The sequence below is a fragment of the Neophocaena asiaeorientalis genome, unplaced genomic scaffold (genome assembly GCF_003031525.2).
Source record: "Neophocaena asiaeorientalis asiaeorientalis breed wild unplaced genomic scaffold, Neophocaena_asiaeorientalis_V1.1 scaffold278, whole genome shotgun sequence".
NCBI classification, from domain to species: domain Eukaryota; kingdom Metazoa; phylum Chordata; class Mammalia; order Artiodactyla; family Phocoenidae; genus Neophocaena; species Neophocaena asiaeorientalis.
In genome coordinates, this window is record NW_020174431.1 from 1392679 (window position 1) to 1418809 (window position 26131).

The window sequence follows — 26131 nt, forward strand, 5'->3', positions numbered from 1 at the left end:
TTATCTATATGTACTGCTTTCCTTTCATGTCATTTTCTAAAAAATTGGTCTCCTCAGTCTTGTCAAAAGTTTATCTACTTTAGGGAATTCCCTGGTGGCCCAGTGGTTAGGCCTCCACGCTCCCACTGCTGGGGGCCCTGGTTGGGGAACTAAGATTCCACATGCTGTGCAGTGCAGCCAAAAAAAAAAAAGGACAACAACCAAAAAGTTTGTCTACTTTATTAAGATTTTTCAAAGAACTAACCACTGGCTTTGTTGATCTTCTTTATTGATCTTTGATATTCATTCTTATTTTCATAAGTGGTTCTTCTAACTTTCAGGTGGACACTTAGTTCATTAGCTCCCAGCCACTCTGAATGTGCTCTTGTTAAATGAAGATCATTATACTGATGCATCTCGTGGAGTGATGTCAAGTTCAAGTGAGAAAGCGCCTTGTGAGCTGTGAAGCCCTTTGGGAACATTGGGTTTAATGGTCCTGTGAGCCGTCCCGGGCCTCTTCCCCTGGTTCCAGGCCCCTCGCCTGCTAGAACAACCCCGTTCACAGTAAGCATTTTCTTTTCCGAACTTCCACATTCCTGATAGAGTCCATCTCGTTCCTTTGGGTCTGGCAGATGCTCTGTGTGATGGATTATCTTTGTGTGCACATGTCTACCTTCACACTTGGGCTGATAGTCTTTGTGGGTAGAGGGTGAGCCTGTACCTCCTTGCGGCTCACCTATCATCTTTATTCATCCTAAATTTATTTATTCCTGTGTTCCATTCTGGAAACACGGCCTCTAGCTCAGTTATTCGCAAGCACGAAAAATACCTAAAGCGTTTTCCCCAAATAAGTAAAGGAATTTGAACTTAGATTAACCATAAATCCTTTCTGACTCTGACATTCCCTAATTTTAGGACAAAGGGATAGGAGTACCAATTCAGTAACTTCATTTTTTATGGATCATTGGCTGTGCATTCTAGAGTGCAAAGGGGGAATTAGGGTTGGCCTCTCCTGAATGTGGGTGGTTTACTTCTGTTCCTTGTTTTGCAGGTGGCCCCAGGGGAAGTGACGGAGGCAGTAAAAGTGGCGATAGACACAGGCTTGTACCACAACGAGAATGAGGTTGGAGTGGGGATCCAGTGCAAGGTCAAGGAGGGCATGGTGAGGCAGAAGGACCTGTTTATTGTCAGCAAGGTGGGCCTTCCCTGGCAGAGAGAGCAGGGTGCAGACCACTCAGGGCTGGGCCACGAGATGGGGGGAGCAGCACAGGGAGGGTTCTCCGGTCTCCTCACGGGAGCTGATGACTCCACCTGTGCTTGAACCAGGGACAGGACTTCTGCAGATTCGTGCAGATGCTGGGATTGGTGCGGTCAATGGGTCGGGGACAACGTGACAGGCAGAGGGGACCTCTTGAGCAAAGGCACAGGGTATGGGACAGCACGGGGTACAGGGGCCCATAAGAAGCTTGACGTTCCTACATGGAAAAATGTTAGGCAGCAGAGACATGAGGCTGGGGAAGCGGATGGGCCAGATGGTGGAAGTCCGGATGCCATTTGAGGAGCTTATTCTTTTCCCCTTAGACAAAGGACCACCACTGAAGGCTTTGAAGTAGGGAGCTTGTATTCTATGTAAGAGAGACTTGTGTTGTGTCGAGGTGATCGTAGCCGCTGAAAGAAGCACGTGTTTGAACAGGAGGCAGGAGACAGGCGACAGTAACAGCCATAGAGGCTGGGGTGATGATGGCCTGAACTAGGATGCAGGCCAGGACAAGACAGAGAAAGGAGTACAGACATCCTGGAAAGGATCCCTCCTACATTAGGCTGGATGATCACTGCTTGGGCGTCTCCCATGAGAGCACCTTTTCTGAGAATCTCATGGTGTAAGCTGAGCTGTCGGTCATCTTTTTAGACTAAACAAGAAAAACTGCTTCATTCCTAGTGCAGCTCTACTTTAAGTCATTGTATTAGTTTCAGTAAAGGATGTAGCAATGGTGCATCAGTCACAGTAAGAGAGAACAGAAGATGCCTAGAAAGCGAAACAAGAGAGAATGATTCAGAAACGACTTATGTATGTTTGGAATCCAATGTTCAGAGAATAATACTTAAAATAACGATAATAGCTGTCTTGCACTTACTGTCAGCTAATAGTATGATTTTAATGATGTACCAGGCACTGTTTTACACTTACTTTCTCATTTAATCCTCACAAGCCTGTAAGGTGGGGGCTGTTGTTAACACCCCATTGTACAGGTGATGAAACTGAGGCACAGAAAGTCTTAGTAAGATTATCGGTCCCAGAAGCAGGTACGCAGGTCAGACCCTCTTACCCTGCCTGGGGAACTGCCTCATTTTCTAGGGGTCCCTGCAGTTGGCTGCCTAGGTGGTAGAAAAGTAAAAGGTCTCAGATCACTCAACAAATAGCAGAGTAGAATTCTATTTATGAGTAATTAAGAGCCAACAAAATAAAACAGAGGGCTTCCCTGGTGGCGCAGTGGTTGAGAGTCCGCCTGCCAATGCAGGGGACACGGGTTCGTGCCCCGGTCCGGGGAGATCCCACGTGCCGTGGAGCGGCTGGGCCCGTGAGCCATGGCCGCTGAGCCTGCGCGTCCGGAGCCTGTGCTCCGCAACGGGAGAGCCGGTGACAGTTTTCTAGTTGCTCATTTTACAGTAAACTTTTATTTTGTGAGAACTGTAAATTCACATGCTATTGAAAGAAATAATACAGAGAAATCTCGTGTCCCCTCTGCTCAGCTCCCCGCAACGTTACCATCTTGCAAGATGACAGCCCCATGTCATGACAAGGATATCGACAACGATACAACCCACTGAGCTTATTCAGATTTTCCCAAATTTGTGCTGGGTGTGCATTTAGTTCTGTGCAATTTTTTCACCTATGTGTTTCATGAATCGTGGCCACAGTTAGGACAGAGAACTTCTCCATCACCAATCCCTTTTCGAACTGTTCCCCCCTCTCTTCTGCCCCACTCCCTCCTTTAATTTTCCAGCTTTCTTGAGGTGTAATTGACAAATAAACTGTATGTTTTAAGTGTGCAGCGTGATGATCTGACACACTTGAACATTGTGAACTGATTCCCACAATCAAGTTAACTCCCGTCACATCACATAGCTCCCTTTTTTGTGCGTGGTTAGAAGGCTTAAGATTTACTCTAACAGAGTAAGTAGTAGATACTAGTTCCATAAATATAAAAATCAATTTTTTAAATTAGAATAGTTATAAACTAAAAGTACTATCCTCATTATCAATTCTATCCGTTGATTCCATGAAAGGACATTGGATGAGATTCATCACACTTTCTTTTTTTTTCCCCAGCTTTAATGTTGTATAATTGACAATTAAAATTATAGATAGTGATGATCTGATATTCATATACATGGTGAAATGATCCCCACATGCAATCAAGGTAATTAACACATCCATCAACTGTCAGATTCCTTTTTTTGTTTTTGTTTTGGTGGGAACCCTTAAGATCTATTCTCTAAGCAGATTCAATTATACACTACAGTATTATTAACTACAGTCAGCATTCTGTACATGAGAACCTCAGAACTTACTCATCTCATAACTGAAATTTGGTACCCTTTGACAAACATCTCCCTATTTTCCCCACTCTGATCACATGCATGTTAGATCTTTTGTTATTATTCCACAGGTCCCCAAGGCCCTGTTCCTATTTTTTTAAAAAACCTACTTTCTCTCTCTTGTTCCCACTGGGTAATTGATATCGCTTTATCTTCCAGCACACTGATTATTTCCTCTGTTCCTTCAAATCTACTGAGGTTATCCACTGAGTTTTCAATTTTTATTATTGTATTTTTCAGTTCTAAAATTACCATTTGGTTTTTCTTTATGTCTTCTATTTCTTTGCTAGGACACTATTTCCTTGTTGAAACTTTACTTTTTCATTTGTCCCCAGTATGTTTGTAATGGCTTGTTGAAACAGTTTCATGATGGCTGCTTTAAAATCTTGGTCAGATGATTCTAATATCTCAGTCATCTTGGTGTGGGTATCTGTAGCTTGTCTTTTCTAATTCAATTTGATGCCTTGTTTTAGGTATAATGAGTAATTTTTTATTGAAATCTGGACGTTTGGGGCATTGTGTATTCATTAAGTTTTAGATCCCTTTAAAAGGTCTCATAAAATTATATAGTGCGGCAAATTCACAGAACAAAAGGGGAAAAAACACACAAGAACTACAGACAGGTGAAAAGCCAGACTTCGAAAATTTGGAAAATATACTATGGTTAGCTTTTTCTGGGGGATCCATATCTCCTATGATCACTTCCAGGGCTGACAGCATTTCAACCTCAGTTATACAGGGAAACAAAACAAAACAGATAAACCAAAAAAGCCAAAGCAGCAGTAGGTTGGATTGTTTGAAATGTATCTTTATTTACTTTGGGGGAAAAAGACTGGGTTTAGAGATTTTTATTTCCTGCTCCAGGGACTCCAGCCATATCGCTACTGATCAGGCTAAGTGACATGCAACGAAGCAGGTACGTTCTCATCCTTGAGATGTCCTCCAATCATCAACCCAAAACCGAGAACTCTGGAGCAACCACAGACACTGCTGTTAATATTCAACATGAAATGGATAATTTGGATGATGAGACAGTCTAAAAGATAAAGGGAGAGTCTTAGTCAAGTAACTGTTTCTGGGCTGGGTAAAGAGAGGTTTCTTTTAAACTGGCTTAAGCATGAGAATTAATGTAGTTTTCTTTTTTGGACAAGTACAAACCCAACGAGTTTTATAACAACCATATACAATTGTATTACAATGTAATGAACACACTGTAAAAATAAATATACTTACATGCACTTGGGCACACACACAAAAATAAACCAATATATTCCATTTTTTAGGTATATTCTACAACTTAAAGAGATAAACTATTTGCATTGATATTATAAACTCCCAAGAGGGCAGAAATAAGTTCTTCCTCTTTTAAAACAGTGCCAATCTGGTTTAATACCTAAAGTTAACAAATATTTCAAGGTGATGATGTGGAAGGTGACAAGAATATCACTGTTCAATTTCTTTCAAGCACTCAGAAATAATTTACCTATGACTTTGCTGGGTGAAAAATTATATATTAGATCTAGAGATAGAGTGATTATAATATAAGCCACTTCAACAGGGGTTTCCATTTTTAGCAAAGGAAGTGAACTGTCTTTGTATATATAAAGTACAGTAAGTCCCCTATATGCGAACCTTCAAGTTGCAAACTTTCAAAGTTGTGAACGTGCGTTCCATCAACGTCAGGCATGAGTGAAATTACAGCTTGCCTGCCGTCTCCTACTACTGATGATCCTTCAGCTCTACCATCTCCCATCTCCTCTCCCTCCGGCAGGCAGTAACTCTTCTTGCCCGTTCACTCGATGCCAGCCCCTGGATGCCAGGTGTTGTACTGGACTACTGTACTTTTCAAGGTACTGTGCTGTAAGATTAAACATGCTTTCTTTGTTTTGTGTGTTTATTTGTTATGTATGTTTGTGTGAAAAGTATTATAAACCTATTACAGTACAGTACTGTATAGCCGATTGTGTTAATTGGGTACCTAGGCTAACCTTGTTGGACTTACAAATGCACTCTCGGAAGGAGACTCATTCTTATGTAGGGGACTTACTGTAATCATCTTCGAGGTAGGCAACGCTAAACCACTGGATAATTGTTGATTAAAATGACTGACATTAATTGTTAAAAATTACTACCTGCTTCTTCACTGTCCCTTACTTTTCCCTGTCTATCATTTTCTTATATTATTCATTCAACAAACATTTACTGATTACTCAGAGAGAGGGCAGTTTTTTAAAAATCCTTCCCTACGAATCTAACGTTCTGTGGTAAACAGAAAGTAAACAGAATAGGTTAGCAAACCACACGGTATGTTAATTAGGGAGGTGGGCCAAGAGAAAAAGGGAGCAGGATGGAGGGGAAGGAAGGGCTGTACAGGGCTGCATTTTTAGATAAAGTGACAGAGAAGGTGTCACAGAGGTGCCATCTGAGTTAAGACTGACAGTGGTGAAGGAGTGACCATCCAGGTATCTGGAGGAAGAGCGTTCTGGGCAGAGGGAACAGACAGTGCAAAGGCCCCAAGATGGGCCTGACGCATGTGGGGAACAGCAAGGAGGCCACTGGGCTGCACTGGAGTCGGAAGGGGCAGAACAGCAGGACTTAGAGGCAGAGGCATGGGGAGACCATATCCTGCTGGACTTTGTAAGTTTTGTGAGGACTCTGGCCTTTACTCCGAGTGAGAAGATAGGCCACCAGTTACCGAGACAGGATTTCCCCATCAGACCTACTATTTTTTTTGTTTGTTTTTTGTGGGTTTTTTTTTTCAGAAAATAGTAGTGTTTTTATTTTTTTATTGTTTTTGATTTAGTTTAATTTTTATTTTATATTGGAGTATAGTTTATTTACAATTTTGTGTTAGTTTCAGGTGTGCAGCAAAGTGATTTAGTTATACATATACATATATCCATTCTTCTTCAGATTCTTTTCCCATATAGGTTATTACAGAATATTGAATAGAGTTTCCTGTACTATATATTTTATATGTAGTAGCGTGTATATGTTAAATAAGTCAGACAGAGAAAGATAAATATCATATGATATCACTTATATGTAGAATCTAAAAAGAATGATACAAATGAACTTATTTACAAAACAGAAACAGACTCACAGACATAGAAAACAAACTTACGGTTACCAAAGGGGAAAGGTGTTGGGGGAGGGATATTAGGAGTTTGGGATTAACATATACAGACCTACATTTTTACCTCATTCACTCTGGTGAATACGGGCAGAGACAAAGTACAGAAGCAGAGAGAGCAAATAGCAGCCAGTTAGTTGATCAGGAAGATTCTGATACAAGCATGTGAGGTATGTGGGGTTTGGGGGGGTGGGGTGGGTGCAGGTACCATCATGAGCTCAAGTGTAGACTTGATAAGTTTGAGTGGAGTAGAGCAAATGGATATACAAGTCTTGGTCCAGGGCCTAGGTCTGGGCTGGATATAATTTGGGGGAGTGTATATTTACCCAGTGTTTAGAGCACGGGACTAGATTAAGTACCAAGGATGAGGACGTGGATGAAAACAGAAGACGTCCAAGGATTGAGCCTTAGGTCACTACAAAATTAAGAGGTCAGGTTGATGAGGAGACACCTGCAAAGACCAGGAGAAGGAATGGCATGGGGGATAAGGGGAAACCAGATCTGCAGTGAAGAAAGCATAGCTGAGAAAGTGTTTCTAGGAGGAGTGACCCACTAGGTAAAATAAGATGGATGAGAATCACTGCTGGGTTAAGCAAAGAGGAGGTCATGGCTGACCTTGACAAGAGGAGCTTTGGCAGAGAGGAGGGCAAATGCCTGGTTTGTGTGGGTTCAGAAGAGAATGGGGAGAGAGACAAGAGAGGAAGAAAGCATGGACTTCTTCAAGAAGTTTTGCTGTAAAAGGAGAAACGGGGATGGTGTGGTGAGCTGCAGATGAAGTCAGTTTGAGACAGAGCTTCTTTGAAGATGAGGGAATGTTCCAATGTCTCTAGGAGTAATCTCATGGGGAGGGGAAATCTGATGAAGTAGAGGGAGAGAGAGCAGGATGTAACCAGGTTTTAGACCAATGAGTAAGACAAAGAAGAGAGAGGAGACTTGAAAGTATGTGCAAAGGATGTCATCGTATTGATTGATCCTGGAATTTAAGCAGAGGAAGGACAGAGGGGCATGGAGTAACAGGGGTATGAGGGCTTGAAGGAAAAATGTTTTCCATCCACTTCCCTAAAAGAAGAGGCAAGAGAAGACCCTGCCCTTTGTGGATTAGAAAAAATGGAATTCCTTCATTACCCTGCTCCCCCAGCATCTACAATGGAACAGGGTACTTACGAATCTTCTTCAAAATAGCGCATGTTTCTGTTTAGGCCATCTAGACTTTGCATATCCTCAGGGGTCAACTGGAATTCAAAAACCTATCAGAAATGTGAGAAGATCAATTCAATTTCCTGGAGGCAATTACTGCAGCCCCTACATGCCCCCCACATGCAGATACACACACACAATATATATGTAGGAACTTATGTAGGTTTCATGAGACAGTTGTCATGAACTTGGGGTTCATTCCCTGACAAAAGTCATGGGCATTTGTCCATTCAAAGAGTTGAGATTAGCAACTCAGGTCACCCTCAGAGACTTGTATTGAATAGCTGTGGTAGTAGCCAAGGAATCCTTGAGATTTTTGAGCCCAGGTCTCACTTCAGCTAACTCCTTCATTTTTTTAGCTGAAGAAATCAAGGGATGATTTACTCAGGGCCGTACTGTTGAGTGAAAACCAGGACTGAGACTCAAACCTGACGCTCTGTTGACTGTTCTTTACAACCACCATGCCTACTCGCTTGTAGGATTTGGAGGACAGGACAGTTAACTATAGCACATATATGCATAGAATATACAGGGAGATAAGCTTTGCCCCAATACACATTGGGAGCCTCCCAAGTAACTCATCCCGGGGAAAATGATGTGCTTCTGTCAGCTCCCTGCTGCCCAAAACCCTACCAGGTACCTGGAAGTTCTCCTTGAGCCTCTTCTCATTGAAGCTCTTGGCCAGAGCAGCCACCCCTCTCTGCAGCTGATAGCGCAGGGTGACCTGGGCTGGAGTTCGCCTGTGCTTTTCAGCAATGGTGTTGAGTACTGGATCCTGCAGGAGAACTGGATTGTCCTTTTTCACCCTGGGAGGGAGGCAGAGGTGCTATGTGTCTGAGGTTGTGTATCCATTCTACTTGGGGATAGTTCATTCAGGCTAGGGGTGGTTGATCCTCTAGAATCTTCCTCATTACCTTCTGGCTGTCTCAATATTTCTTTGGCTTCTTTTGGTAAATCCAAAGAAGGACAAGGGAAAGAAAGGGAAAATTGGGTAGTTTTTTCATCTCTTAAACATTTCTGAGAAACTTAGTAAAAGATTGAATAAGTCAAGAAGACAAAATTGTTGTCCACAGTAAGACCCAATGACCACCATCATAACAAATAACCAAGAATTTTATAAGAATTTGCTATTGCAAAAAATGCTCTCAACTAATTGTCTCCATTTTGTCCTCAACTGTTAAAAGGTACACATCTATATTCCTCTTGAAGAGATAAAGAAACTAAAACTTACAGAAGTTGTAACTTGTCTCATATCCCTCAACTGCTAAGTGTAAGAATCATGGCTTGGAATTACCTTGTCACTCTTTAAATCCAAACCTTTTGAATTGGATGAACATTTTAATCAGTAATAATTACTTTATTATTCAATAATGTTTTATTGAGTCCTCACAATGTAGGCTAGGTAAAGGGTTTGCAAAGATGGATGATTGCTCTTGACTATACTTAATTTCCTCCAGACGTTGAGAGATGTCTCCAGAAGGCACAGCATCTAGGGTCGGAATACCTTTATAGAGATCATTACCATTTTTTCCTTAAGTCAGACCCCAAGGCAGCATATGCAACAAGGAGAATGTCCTTGGACTTGCAGAACTCCAGCAGTTTGCTCTGGTTGAGGTAAGGGTGACATTCCACCTGTAAATTGCCAAGCAGAAGTATTGGAGTGTAGGACCAGCAGGCTTGCCAGCACCAGATTTACAAGGAACATACAGTGAATACAGATTCACGGCACCAGAAATACTTAGAAATACCAGCAACGTGGGCCAGCAAGTGACCGTCATCCACAGCTGTACCCATGGTGCACCAAACACAATAGTTTTAGTGCCTAAAAATGTCTTGTGCTTTACCTGTTCATCCCTCCCTCCCTCCCCATGAACCCTTTGCGACCACTGATCTTTTCTTTCTTTCTTTCTTCCCTTTTCTTCTTTCCTTCCTTCCTTTCCTTCTTCCTTCCTTCCTTCCTTTCTCTTTCTTTTTTTTTTTGGAGCACTTTTGGTTTTACAGAAAAAATCGAACAAAAAATACAGTTTCCATATTTCCCTTCATTCCCTCTCCAATTTCCCCTATTATTAGCCTCTTACATTAGTATGGTACATTTATTAAAATTGATGAGTCAATATTGGCAGATTATTATTAAGTAAAGCCCATAGTTTACAATAGGGTGCATTCTTTGTGATGTAAATTCTATGGGTTTTGACAAATGGATGATGTGTATCTTTCATTACAATATCCAACAGAATAATAGTTATACTGTCCTAAGATTTCCCCTGTGTACCACCTATTCATCCACCCTTCTGTCCCTTTGTACCCCTGGCAAGCACTGATCATTTTACTGTCTCCATAGTTTTGCCTCTTCCAGAAAGTCATAGAGGTGGAATCATACAGTAGGTAGAATTTTCAGATTGGCTTCTTTCACTTAACAATATGCATTTAAGTTTCCTCCATGTCTTTTTCTCGCTTGATAGCTCACTTTTAAATTGCTAAATAATATTACATTGTAAGGCTGTCCCAGAGTTTGTTTATCCTTTCACCTCTGGAGGGATGGAAGGACATCTTTGTTGCTTCCAAGTTTGGGCAATTGTGAATAAAACCGCTATAAAACTCTGTGTTCAGGTTTGTGTGTTTTCAGCTCCTTTGGGTAAATACCAAGGACTACAATGCTGGATCATATGGTAAGAGTATGTTTAGTTTTGCTAGAAACTGCCAAGCTGTCTTGCAGAGTGGCTGCACCATGTTGCACTCCCATCAGCCATGAATGAGAGTTCCTGTTGCTCCACATCCTCACCAGCATTTGGTGTTGTCAGTGTTCTGGATTTGGACACTTTTAACAGGTGCATAGCAGGAGGGTGGCCCCACCCCATCTGTGGTTTTTCTCTCTGTGGTCTCAGCTACCCACAGTCAACCATGGTCTGAAAATAATAAATGGAAAATTCCAGAAATACACAATTCATAAGTTTTACATTTCACACTGTTCTAAATGGTGTGATGAAGTCTTGTGCTGTCCTGCCCCATCCCACGCAAGACAGGAATCATGCCTTTGTTCAATGTACCCACACTCTATATGCTACCAGCCTGTTGGTCACTTAGTAACCATCAGATCATCTGTTGTGGTATCGCAGTGCTGGTGTCCAAGTGACCCTTATTTTACTTAATAATGTCCCCAAAACACAAAATTAGTGATGCTGGCAATTCAAATATTCTCTCTCTCTCTCTCTTTTATTGGAGTATAGTTGCTTTACAATGTTGTGTTAGTTTCTGCTGTAAAACAAAGTGAATCAGCTATATGTATACATATATCTCTTCCCTCTTGGACCTCCCCGCCCCCCATCCAACCTATCTAGGTCATCAGAGAGCGAGCTGAGCTCCCTGTACTGTACAGCAGATTCCCACTAGCTACCTATTTTACACATGGTAGTGTATCTATGTCAGTCCTAATCTCCCAGTTCATCCCACCATCCCCTTCCCTACCCGACATGTCCACATGTCTGTATTCTACGTCTGTGTCTCTATTCTTGCCCTGCAAATTGGTTCATCTGTACCATTTTTCTAGATTCCACATATATGCATTAACATACAATGTTTGTTTTTCTCTTTCTGACTTACTTCACTCTGTATGATAAACTCTAGGTCCATCCACATCTCTACAAATGACCCAATTGTGTTCCTTTTTATGACTGAGTAATATTCCATTGTATATATGTACCACATCTTCTTTATTCATTCATCTGTCGGTGGACATTTAGGTTGTTTCCATGTCCTGGCTATTGTAAATAGTGCTGCAATGAAAATTGGGGTGCATGTGTCTTTTTGAATTATGGTTTTATCAGGGTATATGCCCAGTAGTGGGATTACTGGTCATATGGTAGTTCTATTTTTAGTTTTTTAAGAAACCTCCATACTGTTCTCCATAGTGGCTGTATCAATTTACATTCCCACCAACAGTGCAAGAGGGTTCCCTTTTCTCCACACCCTCTCCAGCATTTATTGTTTGTAGATTTTTTGAGGATGGCCATTCTGACGGGTGTGAGATGATACCTCATTGTAGTTTCGATTTGCATTTCTCTAATAATTAGTGATGCTGAGCATTTTTCACATGCCTCTTGGCCATCTGTATGTCTTCTCTGGAGAAATGTCTATTTAGGTCTCCAGCCCTTTTTTTTTTTTCCTGCCCATTTTTTGATTGGGCTGTTTGGTTTTTTGATATTGAGCTGCATGAGCTGTTTGTATATTTTGGAGATTAATCCTTTGTCAGTTGCTTTGTTTGCAAATATTTTCTCCCATTATGAGGGATGTGTTTATGGTTTCCTTTGCTGTGCAAAAGCTTTTAAGTTTCACTAGATCCCATTTGTTTATCTTTGTTTTTATTGTCATTACTCTAGGAAGTGGATCAAAAAAGATCTTGCTGTGATTTATATCAAACAGTGTTTTCCCTTTGTTTTCCTCTAAGAGTTTCATAGTGTCTGGTCTTATATTTAGGTCTTTAAACCATTTTGAGTTTATTTTTTGTGTATGGTGTCAGGGAGTGTTCTAATTTCATTCTTTTACATGTAGCTGTCCAGTTTCTCCAGCACCACTTATTGAAGAGACTTACATTAGTATGGTACATACTAATTTCTCCATTGTATACTCTTGCCTCCTTTGTCATAGATTAAGTGACCATAGGTGTGTGAGTTTATCTCTGGGCTTTCTATCCTGTTCCATTGATCTATATTTCTGTTTTTGTGCCAGTACCATACTGTCTTGATTACTGTAGCTTTGTAGTATAGTCTGAAGCCAGGGAGCCTGATTTCTCCAGCTCCGTTTATCTTTCTCAATATTACTTTGGCTATTCAGGGTCTTCTGTGTTTCCATACAAATTGTAAAATTTTTTGTTCTAATTCTGTGAATAACACCATTGGTAATCTGATAGGGATTGCATTGAATCTGTAGATTGCTTTGGGTAGTATAGTTATTTTCACAATATTGATTCTTACAATGTTCCAAGAACATGGTATATCTCTCCATCTGTTTGTGTCATCTTTGATTTCTTTCATCAGTGTTTTACACTTTTCTGAGTACAGGTCTTTTGCCCCTTAGGTAAGTTTATTCCTAGGTATTTTATTCTTTTTGTTGTGATGGTAAATGGGATTGTTTCCTTAATTTCTCTTTCTAATCTCTCATTGTTAATGTATAAGAATGCAAGAGATTTCTGTGCATTAATTTTGTATCCTGCTACTCTACCAAATTCATTGATTAGCTCTAGTAATTTTCTGGTAGCATCTTTTAGATTTTCTATGTACAGTATATTGTCATCTGCAAACAGTGACAGTTTTACTTCTTCTTTTCCAATTTGTATTTCTTTTTCTTCTCTGATTGCCTTGGCTAGGACTTCCAAAACTATGCTGAATAATAGTGGCAAGAATGGACATCCTTGACTTTTTCCTGATCTTAGAGGAAATGCTTTCAGTTTTTCACCATTGAGAATAATGTTTTCTGTGGGTTTGTTGCATATGGCCTTTATTATGTTGAGGTAGGTTCCCTCTATGCCCACTTTCTGGAGAGTTTGTTGAATTTTGTCAAAAGCTTTTTCTGCATCTACTGAGATGACCATATGGTTTGTATAAATTTCCAAAACAGAACCAAGAAGAATTAGAGAATATAATCAGACCAATCACAAGTAATGAAATTGAAACTGTAATTAGAAATCTTCCAGCAAACAAAAGTCCAGGACCAGATGGCTTCACAGGAGAATTATATCAAACATTTAGAGAAGAGCTAACACCTATCCTTCTCAAACTCTTCCAAAAAACTGCAGAGGAAAGAACACTCCCAGACTAGTTCTATGAGGCCACAATCACCCTAATACCAAAACCAGATAAAGATATCACAAAAAAAGAAAATTACAGACCAATATCACTGACGAACATAAATGCAAAAATCCTCAACAAAATTCTAACAAATGGAATCCAACAACACATTAAAAAGATCATACACCATTATCACGTGGGATTTATCCCAAGGATTCTTCAATATATGCAAATCAATCACTGTGATACACCATAATTAACAAATCAAATATTTGCTTACTGTGCTTAGTTCCCTGACCAGGGATCGAACCTGCACCCCCTGCATTGGAAGCACAGAGTCAACCACTGGACTTCCAGGGAAGTCCCATTACTGTACTTAATTAAAATTAAACTTTATCATAGGCATGTACATATAGGAAAAAACATAGTCTATATAGTGTTCAGTAATACCCATGGTATGGTTTGGGGCATCCACTGTGGTGGTGGTGGGTGGGGGGAGGTGTCTTATCCCACAGATTAGAGAGAACTATTGTATCTCACTTTTGTCTTAATTTGCAAATCTCTAATGATATGTGATGTTTAACAATTTTTCATATGCTTATTTGCTACCTGTTCAGGCAAACCTTGGAGATACTGCAGGTTCAGTTCCAAGCCATCACAATAAAGCAAATATTGCAATAAAGGAGCCACCTATTTTTCAGTTTCCCAGTAAACATAAAAAGTGATGTTTACACTACACTGTGGTCTATTAAGTGTGAATAGCATATGTCTAAAAACTACATACCTTAATTTAAAACGACTCAATTGCTAGAAAGTGCCAAAACAGTTACAATAGTAACATCATCAGCTAGTGTCCAAAGGTACAGTACATGAGAGGGGAGTGCCATTGGTGACTTTGTTGAAGTGAGAAAAGAGTAAGCTGATGAGGAGGGATAAGAGGTTGGGGGGCCAATTGGTGGGGTTCACCTGGTTGCAGACGGGCTTGTACTTGAGCCCTGGCTTGTTCAGGATCATCTCCAGCTGCTTGCAGTTAAAGTTGGACACCCCAATGGATTTGGCCAGTCCTTCGTCCTTACACTTCTCCAGGGCCTGGGGAGGAAGAGGTGGTGAGGAGTAACTGGCTAGAGAAGCATAACAAATGGTAGCATGCTGTGGATGAGAGACAATACGTGATGCAGATGTCAGTAAATAAGACAAGAATTGGCCAATAGGAGGAGAATGAGAAATAAAATAGTTTTTGAAATGGGTAAGGAGATAGAGTAAGAATGCAAGCAGCCAAGGCAGGGCTAAGAGATCCAGTGCGATCTTTAGCTAGCACCTAAAATAATATGATAGAACAATATCAGAACAAGCGCCAGGAGAATGGAGCTTGAGTCAGGTGCAGCCTGGGAAACAGGAAGTGGCCATGCCATCTCCCAGACCACCAGCTCCTTGTTTTCTCTTTGACCTCATTTCCTATTATTGACCACCAAATTCACTCTGTTCCAGCCACACATGCCCCTTTGCTAGTTTTTGAACATGGTAAGCTCTCGCCTATCTTAAAATCTTTGCCTTGATTTTCTTTATGCCTGCATCACTCTTCCTCCAGATACCCACTTACTCTACTTAATCCATTAATCAATTAATCAATTTCATTATCCATTTAATCAATTTCCTGCAAGTCTTTGGTCAAATGCCACCTTCTCAAAGAGGCCTGCCCTGTCCATTCTGTTTTTAATTGCCTATCTATGCCCCAAACCCAGCCTGGCACACTCAGTTCCCTTACTCTTTCTTATACCACTGCATCCTTCCCCCCCACCAGTAGCACCTACCATTCTATGGGGTCAGAGACCTTGGTTTTGTTCATGGATGTAGCTTGAGTACTTAGAAGTACTCAGTAATCATAAGCACTCAATAACCACTTATTGAATTACTAAATAGAAGAAATGTGAAACTGAGGCAGAGGGACATTCAGGGACTTGCCCAAGTCTACACAGGGGGCAGAATTGGACTACATCCTTCTCTCCTCAATTCCTTTTCTGTCCTCTCCGCCCCAAGGTGCAGAGACATGGCCTCTTTGGAGCTGCACTCACCTCCCATGTGGTACAGAGATCCACTGTGTCAAAAATGATGTTTCCATGTGTGTCCTTTGGGAAAAAGTCCTCCCCAGGCTGGAACATAGGAATGAAGAAGAGGTTGGATCAAGCTATGTCTGGCCTCAGCCAATATGTTTGGAGCCTTTAGACCTTGAGGCTAATGGAACCATCTATCCTTATTCTTGAAAGGAATGGTAGTACATTGAGAAAGTACAGTTCCTAGAAATGTTTTTAACCCCTAAAGGTTTAATAAATATTGTTTGTGTCAAGGACAACCTGAGATACCCAAGACCCCATCCTAGTGAGAGCCCAGAGTGGTGCCATAGCTGAATGGGCTCCTTTGTCCCAGATCCTTGTGGGATAAACCCTTCCATCCCTGCTTTCCACCTGGAGGTGGTCTTTTGAGAGAGGGACTTGTCACCATCTCAAGGGCTGAGTCTCATCCTCCTTAAATTTTCTGTGCCTTCACAGGTCTCTACACTGGCATGTTCCCCAGACACCAGTGGGCATGAGGCTGAAATTCAAGAGTACAGGGACTTGAAAATATACATAGTTGTCCACAAGATCAAGGCAAATACATTGAAACCAGTAAACCCATCAGTCTGGGGCTGGAATAGTGAACTGGGATAGGGATAGTTGCAGAAAAAAGAAAAAACAAAAAGAGAGAATATTAAAGTATTATATATGATTCTTCTCATTTTCACAAACGATATCCTCTTTTTATTTAGCTACTAATGATGTTGATAACCAAAGTAAAATTACTTTCGCTAACCTTCATAGCTATTGGGAAATGAATAAGATAAAGATCCACATAGCTCAGTTGAAGTTTCTTCAGTGAGCTTTCCAGGCAAGTTTGGACCAATTCTGGACGGAAAAAGGTGCTCCACAACTGCAGTGGTGGAAAGAGAAGTGGGGTGGGATTATTTAAGAATATTTAGGAGAGATTAATACAATGGCAAATAAATAACAACAACCAAAAACCTGCTCGTGGTCGTTGGGAAGTGACAAGTCATCCTGTGAAGCTCAGGATTCTTTATCATCATAGCTTATTTTCACATTGAATTAAGAAAACATGGTAGAAAGTTAAAATATGGTCTTACACAGATGCTCTCAAAACTGAAAATACAAAAAAGAATTATTTGGTTTGTTTGTGCAAGATATATCCCTGGGTTCTCCCTCAAACATCATAAATTATAATATCTGGAGACTGGGCTGGAAAACTGCATTTTATTTTTCATTTTTTTAAGAATTTTTGATATGGACCATATTTAAAGTCTTTATCAATTTTGTCACAATATTGCTTCTGTTTTATGTTTTGATTTTTTGGCCCCAAGGCATGTGGGATCTTAGCTCCCTGACCAGGGATTGAACCCACACCCCCTGCATTGGAAGGGGAAGTCTTAGTCACCTGACCACCAGGGAGGTCCCTGGGAAACTGCATTTGAAACAAGCACATCAAGTGATTGCGATTCAGGAAATTCTATCTTGGCTGCATTCAGTTGTTAGGTTTGCCAAAGAAAGCTAGGCCCTTTAGGAATTTGAGGGGGAGGGCATTTTAGTTACTTCATTTTAAGAAGTAATAATCTAAGGAAAATCCATCAAAATAACTACAGGTAAGGAAACAAACGGATCCCATGTAAAGAAGATTAAAGCTGAGAGTTAAGAGGGTAGTGCTCTAGCAATACCTCATCTAAACAAAGTCATGTGGAGAGATTCACATTCTGGAGCTAGAAGGAAGAAATATCCATTCATAGACCAGTATAGGGTTCACTATCATGGACACCAACTCCCTCCTCTTGGGCTACTTTACCTCAAATTCAAATGCTTTTTTTCTAGCAGTAGTCAGTTCAATGAACACGATGGGGAAAATTCCTCTTGTGTTCCATTTCCAATCCAACTTAAATACTAAGTTCTTTTATTTGTTTCAGATGTGATATCAGTGGATATAAATTATATTAGTAAAAATGGCTTGAAAGTTTAAAAAATGCATTAGAAATACTTTTATAAACATGAATGTGATCCTCATATCAGTTCTGTGGTATTATATTATTTTTCCTACCTCATAGGAAAGAGAAATAAATGTCTATTGACAGCGCAATAGACTGAGATGTAAAGACTAAGACTTAAAGAGGTTAAAAGACTTTTTTTGGTTAAGAAATTTCACAAAGTCAAATATAGAGAATATTAAAAAACTAAAATTTGATTGTAGTTTCCAAAAGCCTACACTTTCTGACTAAATTGCTTTACCTCACACTACAGCTAAGAAAGATTGTCGCTTCATCAAAACTTGAGTATAACAGAGTTGGAAAAGCCAAATCCATCCCTGAGTTTGAAAACATATGATAATAATAACAGCTAGTATTTTTGAACATTTAAAATACATTAAATATTTTTAAAGATTTACATGTATTTTTTTGAAGTTATACTCATAAAAATCCTGTGAGACAAATATTGTTATCTTCATTTACAGCTTGGGAAACTAAGGGACAGACTTTAGTTTGTCCAAGGTAAGTAAGTGGCAGAACCTGGATTCAAATATAGGAAGTCTGACCACAGAACCCACATTCCTATCCAGCTGTTCCAAACCAGCCTTCTCATAGTTCAAGGTCTGAGAGTGAATGAGAATTAAACCAATGGGAAAAGACATATGCCAAGAAATGATTCAGCTAAGAGTGAGCTTCCACAGATACATATACGACTATACACAATACCTTTGTAGTGTAGAATAAGTCACCCCTCTTCACAGTGCCATCTGCAATCTTCATCTGGATGGCTCTCCCAATTTCTTCTTCATTTTGGTACATATAAGCTGAATCAATATGGCGGTAGCCTACGTCGATGGCTCTCTTGATGGCCTTTTCTACCTCACTCTTAGCAACCTAGAAGAGCATGAAAAGATAAAGACCTACTTGATTCAGGAACAGATGACCAATTCCATAAGCAGAGCTAGTCAGCAGAACCCATTGTTTTTCTAGTGGTGACAAAGCTTAATGTTGACCTATGACCGGCAGTAAATATTTAACAACTGACTCTGAAGGAGTCCTGATTTGTAGTATTAGCCAGTTTCTATGGTGGAAGTATTCCCACCATTGCTAATTTCACGCAACCGATGCTGGGAAAAGACTCTTACAGTTGAATCTTTGAGCTCATGAGCTGGTCCCAGCACATCACATCATGAACTCTCTATTTCTGGACTTACACTATATACATGTATAGATTTACACAATATATAGATTTACCTTTCTAAATTAACTCACTCTGTAAGAGATCATTAAACTGGTTTCAACCCGGAAATCCAATGCCAAAAAATGATCAATGCGATGAAGATGTAACTTCAGAGAGAATAAATTTGTGATTTACCTTTGTAAACTTGGAGAAACACTTCAAACAACATTTGAGGAAGAACTAAAATGTAAAAAACAAAAAAAACACCCTCTTTTTTTTCACTTAAAAATATCTTATAATTAATTCCTTCTTTGGTTACTAAGTTCATCCTTAGCTAATATTCTCCTTCACAATTTTGTTATTCTTCTTAGCTGCCTACTGTTCTGCTGGACCACCAGGCTGGACTTCTGAAGTTACCTATCATTTTCACAGCCCCATTATCCCCTCTACTTCACTCAGTAATTAAAAGGTCTTTTGGGTATATTTTTTTAATTTGCAACTCCTGATGAATTGACCAGTCCCATGGGGATGAACTGACTGTCCACAGATGAAAGAGCCAAGTCAAAGTAAAAGCAACAGTCCGTGCTGGTGTCCTTGCTACAGACCTCAACATCACACTCCACGTGGCTCTCCTGCTGGGAATCAAGCATGAAGTTCAGTCTTCCAAACAGAGAGAGAACTTCCAAGTGCCACATGCCTCTCCCCACAGCACAGTATTCACAGCCTGACCTGTAAGAAACTATTTTCACCTCAGACCACCAAAACTCCCTCTAAGATGAATCTTGTCTCTCTTTCTCCAGGTCCTTTTGCCCCCGAGATTTCTCTGGATGCTCTACAATTGGAGGTGGATGGGAACAACTTGGACATTAGAAATTACAGAGAAACTTCATCACAAGAAATTTGTGGCAACATCTCTGATACGTGGTAATCAAGACAACTGGGGATGGGCTTCCCTGGTGGCGCAGTGGTTGGGGGTTCGCCTGCCGATGCAGGGGACACGGGTTCGTGCCCCGGTCCGGGAGGATCCCACGTGCCGCGGAGCGGCTGGGCCCGTGAGCCATGGCCGCTGAGCCTGCGCGTCCCGAGCCTGTGCTCCGCAGCGAGGGAGGCCATGACAGTGAGAGGCCCACATACCAAAAAAAAAAAAAAAAAAAACATCACAAGAAATTTGTGGCAACATCTCTGATACGTGGTAATCAAGACAACTGGGTTTCACTGATTCTAATCTACTGTGGAATGGCTACAACTGGACAGCAAATGAGAATAAAGGGAAAAGATGGACCCACCCCTGAATTGCTGAAAGATGAAGAACTTCTGTATCTCTTGCTATAGCATCAGAATCACTTGCCAGCTCGTTAGAAATGTGGATTTTTGAGCCTTATCGCAGATCGAATGAATCAGAACCTTTGTGGGCAGAACCCCAAAGTCTGCATTTTAAACAAGATCCTCAGGTATTTTCATGCCTATTAAAATTTGAAAAGCACTGACAATGCACAAAATAACCTAACCTGGAGAGAAGCGTACTACACACTAAGAAAGTGTGGTCCATCTGAATTTCCCAAATTCACACAGTGACTGGTCCTGATCAGGACCCAAGTCTGCTACTCCTCCATCTCCAATACCATTCTGATTACCTGAGGAGGGGCAGAAGTGCCCAATCCCAGCATAGGCATGAAGAATCCATCATTCATCTTTAAAGAAAAAAGTCTCGTTTGACTCATCTTCTCTCACTCTTCTGGCTAAACAAACACTAATTTTCCTCTTTATTAAGAGAAATCTGCAGAGGGAAGAAAATAGTATTCAATACAATTGTTATTTTTTTAACAGCTTTAATGAGATACTATTCATATATCATAAAATCCCCCCCTTTAAGGAACTCTGCTCAATATTATGTAACAACTTAGATGGGTAAAGAACTTGAAAAAGAATAGATACATGTATATGTATAACTGAATCACTTTGCTGGACACCTAAAACTAACACAAGATTGTTAATCAACTATACTGCAATGTAAAATAAAAAGCTTTAAAAAATCACCCCTTTTAAAGTATACAATTCAGTGGTTTTTAGTATATTCATAGAGTTGTTACCACTACACAACTTTAGAACATTTTCATCATCCCCAAAGAAACCCACAATCATTAGAAACAAGTCCCCACCCCTCCTTCCCTTCAACTCCTGGCAATTGCTTTCTGCCTCTATAGATTTGCCTTTTCTAGACATCTGATATTAATGCTCTCATACAATATGTGGCATTTTCTGACTGCCTTCTTTCACTTAGCATAATTTTTTCAAGGCTTGTCCATGTTGAAACTTGTATCAGCACTTCAGTCCATTTTATGGCTAAATAACATCCCACTGTATGGATATGCCACATTTTATTTATATATTCATCAGTTGATAAACATTTTGCTTTTTCTACCTTTTGGCTATTATGAGTAATTTTTTTTTTTTTTTTTTTTTTGCGGTACGCGTGCCTCTCACTGCTGTGGCTTCCCCCGTTGCGGAGCACAGGCTCCGGACGCGCAGGCTCAGCGGCCATGGCTCACGGGCCCAGCCGCTCCGCGGCATGTGGGATCTTCCCGGACCGGGGCACGAACCCGCATCCCCTGCATCGGCAGGCGGACTCTCAACCACTGCGTCACCAGGGAAGCCCAGCCTCCTTGTCCTTTTACTCTGACCTCTGACATTGGCCCCATTGCCTACAACTGCTTCTACCTCTGTCTTGCTGAGTATTTATTTATTTATTTTTGGCCTCGCGGCATGGCAGGCGGGATCCTAGTTCCCTGACCAGGGATTGAACCTGCACTCCCTGCAGTGGAAGTGCTGAGTCTTTACCACTGTACCACCAGGGAAGTCCCCCTGTCTTCCTGAGTTTAGAAATTCTTCAGCAACCTTTAAGCTTTCACAAAGCCAGTTCAGCTACTGGTACCTTCCCTTTGTTCCACAGGTCACACCAAGGAATGTACAATTAGGGAATACCCTAATTTTGTGGACTTTGATACAGATCTCCTTGATTCAGCCTCTCTGCAGTTCTCCCCTCAGTACTTATTCTCAACATTCTTTAAACCTGAGTTCCTATTTGCCTGCTTATTCCTCCATTTTATTTTAATTTCCTTTAAACAGCTCCTTCACACTGTAAGAAACATAACATATTAAATTAGAAAAATTATATGAATTCATGCCTTTGAAATAATGTTTCCAGCTCCATTTCTCCTAAAAGATGCAAATAATATCCAGTAGCACATGTGCAACACTAATGACCAGAGTCTATTTCCCTCTAAAAGAAATCTGTCTTCTTAGAGAGTGGTTATTTTTATCTTGCATCAGGAAAATTTAGGACAGGGCTGAATATTATGTTGTTGCCAAAAATCGGGGGTGGCTACGTTGGCGCCAGCAACAACTAGTAACAAATGGCATCTGCTGAGGGAATTCTGCTGGAAATTATGACAATTCGAAAATGAAAGCAATGTTATTAATATTGTTATTTGGAAAAAGTTGAGTCTATGGAAAGCCATGAATTCATAATTATACTGAAATGAAAAGGAAAAGACAGTTGAAATACAAAAGAAGGATGAACAAAAAAATACATTTAATTTATCACTGATTTTAATGTTAGGGAAGGGAAGTATAGTAATTTCTCTTCATCTAAATGAGTAATTTCTATACTAATGTCAGATTATAAAGTAGAGTTGTGTACTTTGTTTTTGTAAGCAGGAAATTGAAAGCAATCCAATCAGTACTAAAAGTGTGCCGAGTACAGGAACAATCAATCCCATCTGTAATTATTCACACAAAATGAAAGTTAAACACTTTAATGGCCAGTCACATTCTCCAAGTACCAGAAGAGTTCAACAGCATGGAAGAGAGGTAATTAAATATAAAGAGAGGTAATTAAATAAATATAAAGGTAATTAAATATAATTAAATATAAAAAATTAAATTAAATATAAAGAAGTAATTAAATATAAATATAAAAATAAATATAAAATAAAATATAAATTAAATAAATATAAAGAGGAAATTGAATATAAATATAAAAATATATATATATATAAACACTGATAAATGGAACCTCTAAAAGTCATGTCAATTCAGGAGATACCAGTATTGCAATAATACTAAAACCTGTGAGAAGGACAAAATGCATGGACATTTTAAAAAGCATATAGAAAGTGAAGCTTTACCATAAAAAGAGAAGTTGGTTTGATAATCAGTGGCTTGGATTTGAATCATTCTCAGAGAGTCAACCATACTAGGTCTCTACTAAGCATAAATCTATCATCCAAATTCAGCAATTTGGGCTAATTTTTTGCTCAAAAAAACCCTTTATGAATACTTAAAGTTGAAATTCACATAGTTTTTTTTTTTTTTGCGGTACGCGGGCCTCTCACTGTTGTGGCCTCTCCCGTTGCGGAGCACAGGCTCCAGACGCACAGGCTCAGCGGCCATGGCTCACGGGCCCAGCTGCTCCGCGGCACGTGGGATGTTCCCGGACCAGGGCACGAATCCGTGTCCCCTGCATTGGCAGGCGATTCTCAACCACCGTGCCACCACGGAAGCCCAAAATTCACATAATTTTATATGTCATGAAATATTATTTTTCTTTTGGATTTTTCAGCCGTTAGAAAAATGTATAAACCATTTTTACCTCATGGACTATTCAAAACCAGGCAGTGAGCTGTGCCTGCAGGCCATGGTTTGTGGATCTCTGCTCTACACAATTAGCTGACATTATTATAATATCTATAATTATCTTTCTGTAGATTATTATCTTGTAATTGTGATGAAATATACATAACATAATATTTTTCATTTTAACCACCCTTAAGTGTACAATCCACTGGCATTAAATATATTCACAATGATGTAGAACCACCACCACTATCTATACCCAAAACCAACAAAAACAATGTACCTGTTACAAATTTTCCTTTTGGATTGTTCAGGGTTGGTGTATAGAACCACAACTGATTGTGTGTTTATCTGTATTTATCTTGTACCCTACAACTCTGCTGAATTTATTAGCTGTAGTAGTTTTCTTGTGAACTCTTTGGGGTTTTCTGTATGTTGAATCATGTCATCTGTGATCAGAGATAGTTTACCCCTTTCTTTCCAATTTGGATGGCTTTTATTTCTTTTTCTTGTCTAATGGCTCTGGCTAGAATGTCCAGTATGATGCTGAATAGCTGAGGTAAAAATAGGCATCCTATTTCATTCTCGATCTTAGGAGGAAAGCTTTCAGTCTTTCATCATACCATTGAGTATGATGTTACCTTGACTTTTTTCATATATGGCTTTCTTGAGACTTTGGCTAAACTACTCTGTAATATCACTGCGTTGGCATCTGTTTTGTACAGCTAAGTAGCCTACAGGGGCCATAAATCGACACTACCCCCTTCAGAAAGCTAATGCCTTAAACAAGTGTTTTCTGAATGCACCCTAAAGCAGAAATGGCTTATTTAGTTCCCCGGGAAGCCACTTCAGCTTGTGAGGTATAAAATAATGGCAGCAGCCTTGTTTGTACCTCATCAATCAGAGCAGCAACCTACCATCAGAACACAGAACACTGATATGTGGAAGACAAGCTCCTTATTTCCCACCCTGGATCCAGCAAATCACACCAGAACCTCGGTTTCCTTCCTCACAGCTGCCTGTCCCAGGTCTGGACGGTGGGCGGTGGGTAAACACCACCCTGAGGGCTGTAACTGACTGGTACGAACTGCAATTTACCAGCCAAGCTTTGCTCTGGATGCAGCAAGCCTTCAAATAGATTCTAGAGTTCCAAAATATTTACTTCAGACAGATTCTACCAATATAATTTTTGTCAAGGTAGAGAGATGGATTCCTGGTGCTTCCAATTCTGCCGTTTTTCCTGAAGACACTCTATAAATTCTTTGGGTTGATCTTTTTTTTTTTTTTTTTTTCCGGTACGCGGGCCTCTCGCTGTTGTTGTCTCTCCCGTTGCGGAGCACAGGCTCCGGACGCGCAGGCTCAGCGGCCATGGCTCACGGGCCCAGCTGCTCCGCGGCATGTGGGATCTTCCCGGACCGGGGCACGAACCTGTGTCCCCTGCATCGGCAGGCGGACTCTCAACCACTGCACCACCAGGGAAGCCCTGGGTTGATCTTTGAAAGTATTGTTTTACTCTAAGATCTGGTAACATAGAAATAAAGTTAATTTTCAAAAAAACCCCACTAATTTTTGTGTTGCAAAATACTAATATCATTTCATTAAAATCTGATAATAAAAAAGATGTTACTGCGGGGCTTCCCTGGTGGCGCAGCGGTTGAGAATCTGCCTGCTAATGCAGGGAACACGGGTTCGAGCCCTGGTCTGGGAGGATCCCACATGCCGCGGAGTAACTAGGCCCGTGAGCCACAGCTGCTGAGCCTGCGCGTCTGGAGCCTGTGCTCTGCAACAAGAGAGGCCGTGATAGTGAGAGGCCCGCACACCGCGATGACAAGTGGCCCCCGCTTGCCACAACTAGAGAAAGCCCTCGCACAGAAACGAAGACCCAACACAGCAAAAATAAATAAATTAATTAATAAATAAGAAAAACCCTGCTAATTTGAAAAAAAATGTTACTGTGAAAATATACATAGTTTAGAATTGACTATAGTAAAAACATCTTGGAGGATGCAAATATATTAACAAATACAGAGATTCTAGTAAAAAAAATTTACTAGACTATACTAAAGACTTTTGTCATTGATGGAACAGAAGGCAAATACACCGTATATATGCAGTTAACCCTCCAACAATGCAGGGGTTAGGGGTGCCAACCCAAGCACTGTTGAAAATCCACATATAACTTTGCAGTCTCCCTTTTATATCCGCAGTTCTGCCTCTGTAGATTCAACCAACCATGGATTACTAGTGTGGTACAGATTTACTGAAAAAAAGCCACTTGGCCTCACATGGTTCAAAACTGTGTTGTTCAAGGGTCAACTGTAAATAAATTCCAAATACGTAAGTGACATAAAGTGTGAAAAATGAGGAGAAAAATACAAGAAACTTCAAGACATAATCTTGTCTGAGAGAAGAGCTTGTTAAATAGACCAGAAAATCAAATGCTATGAAAGGAGAAATAAACATATTTGGCTATATAAAAATCCAAACTTTTAACAGAGTTAATAGGAAAATGATAAATTTGGAAAATATTTATAAACTAGATAACAGGGAGCTGATATAGCAAA

At 40.3% G+C, this 26131-nt stretch overlaps 1 protein-coding gene across 1 annotated transcript; it reads right to left on the reverse strand.

Moving 5' to 3' along the window:
* Positions 1–4572: 4572 nt before the first annotated feature.
* On the reverse strand, positions 4573–20653 carry LOC112407551 (aldo-keto reductase family 1 member C3 homolog). Its single transcript, XM_024756885.1, has 9 exons — positions 20567–20653; positions 18479–18646; positions 16540–16656; positions 15765–15842; positions 14659–14781; positions 9432–9541; positions 8550–8715; positions 7877–7959; positions 4573–4615 (listed from the first exon to the last, which is right to left on the reverse strand). Exons 1-9 carry the CDS (start codon positions 20651–20653, stop codon positions 4573–4575), a joined length of 975 nt encoding a protein of 324 aa, XP_024612653.1.
* Positions 20654–26131: the final 5478 nt, after the last annotated feature.

Bases quoted from the DNA above. Each gene is read 5' to 3' on its own strand.
- LOC112407551 (XM_024756885.1), bottom strand. From the start codon at position 20,653: ATGAGTCAAACGAGACTTTTTTCTTTAAAGATGAATGATGGATTCTTC. The intron at 18,647-20,566 runs GTAATCAGAATG...ATGCTCTTCTAG, and splicing joins GCACTTCTGCCCCTCCTCAG to GTTGCTAAGAGTGAGGTAGA. The intron at 9,542-14,658 runs GTGAACCCCACC...GGCAATTTACAG, and splicing joins ACAAGCCCGTCTGCAACCAG to GTGGAATGTCACCCTTACCT.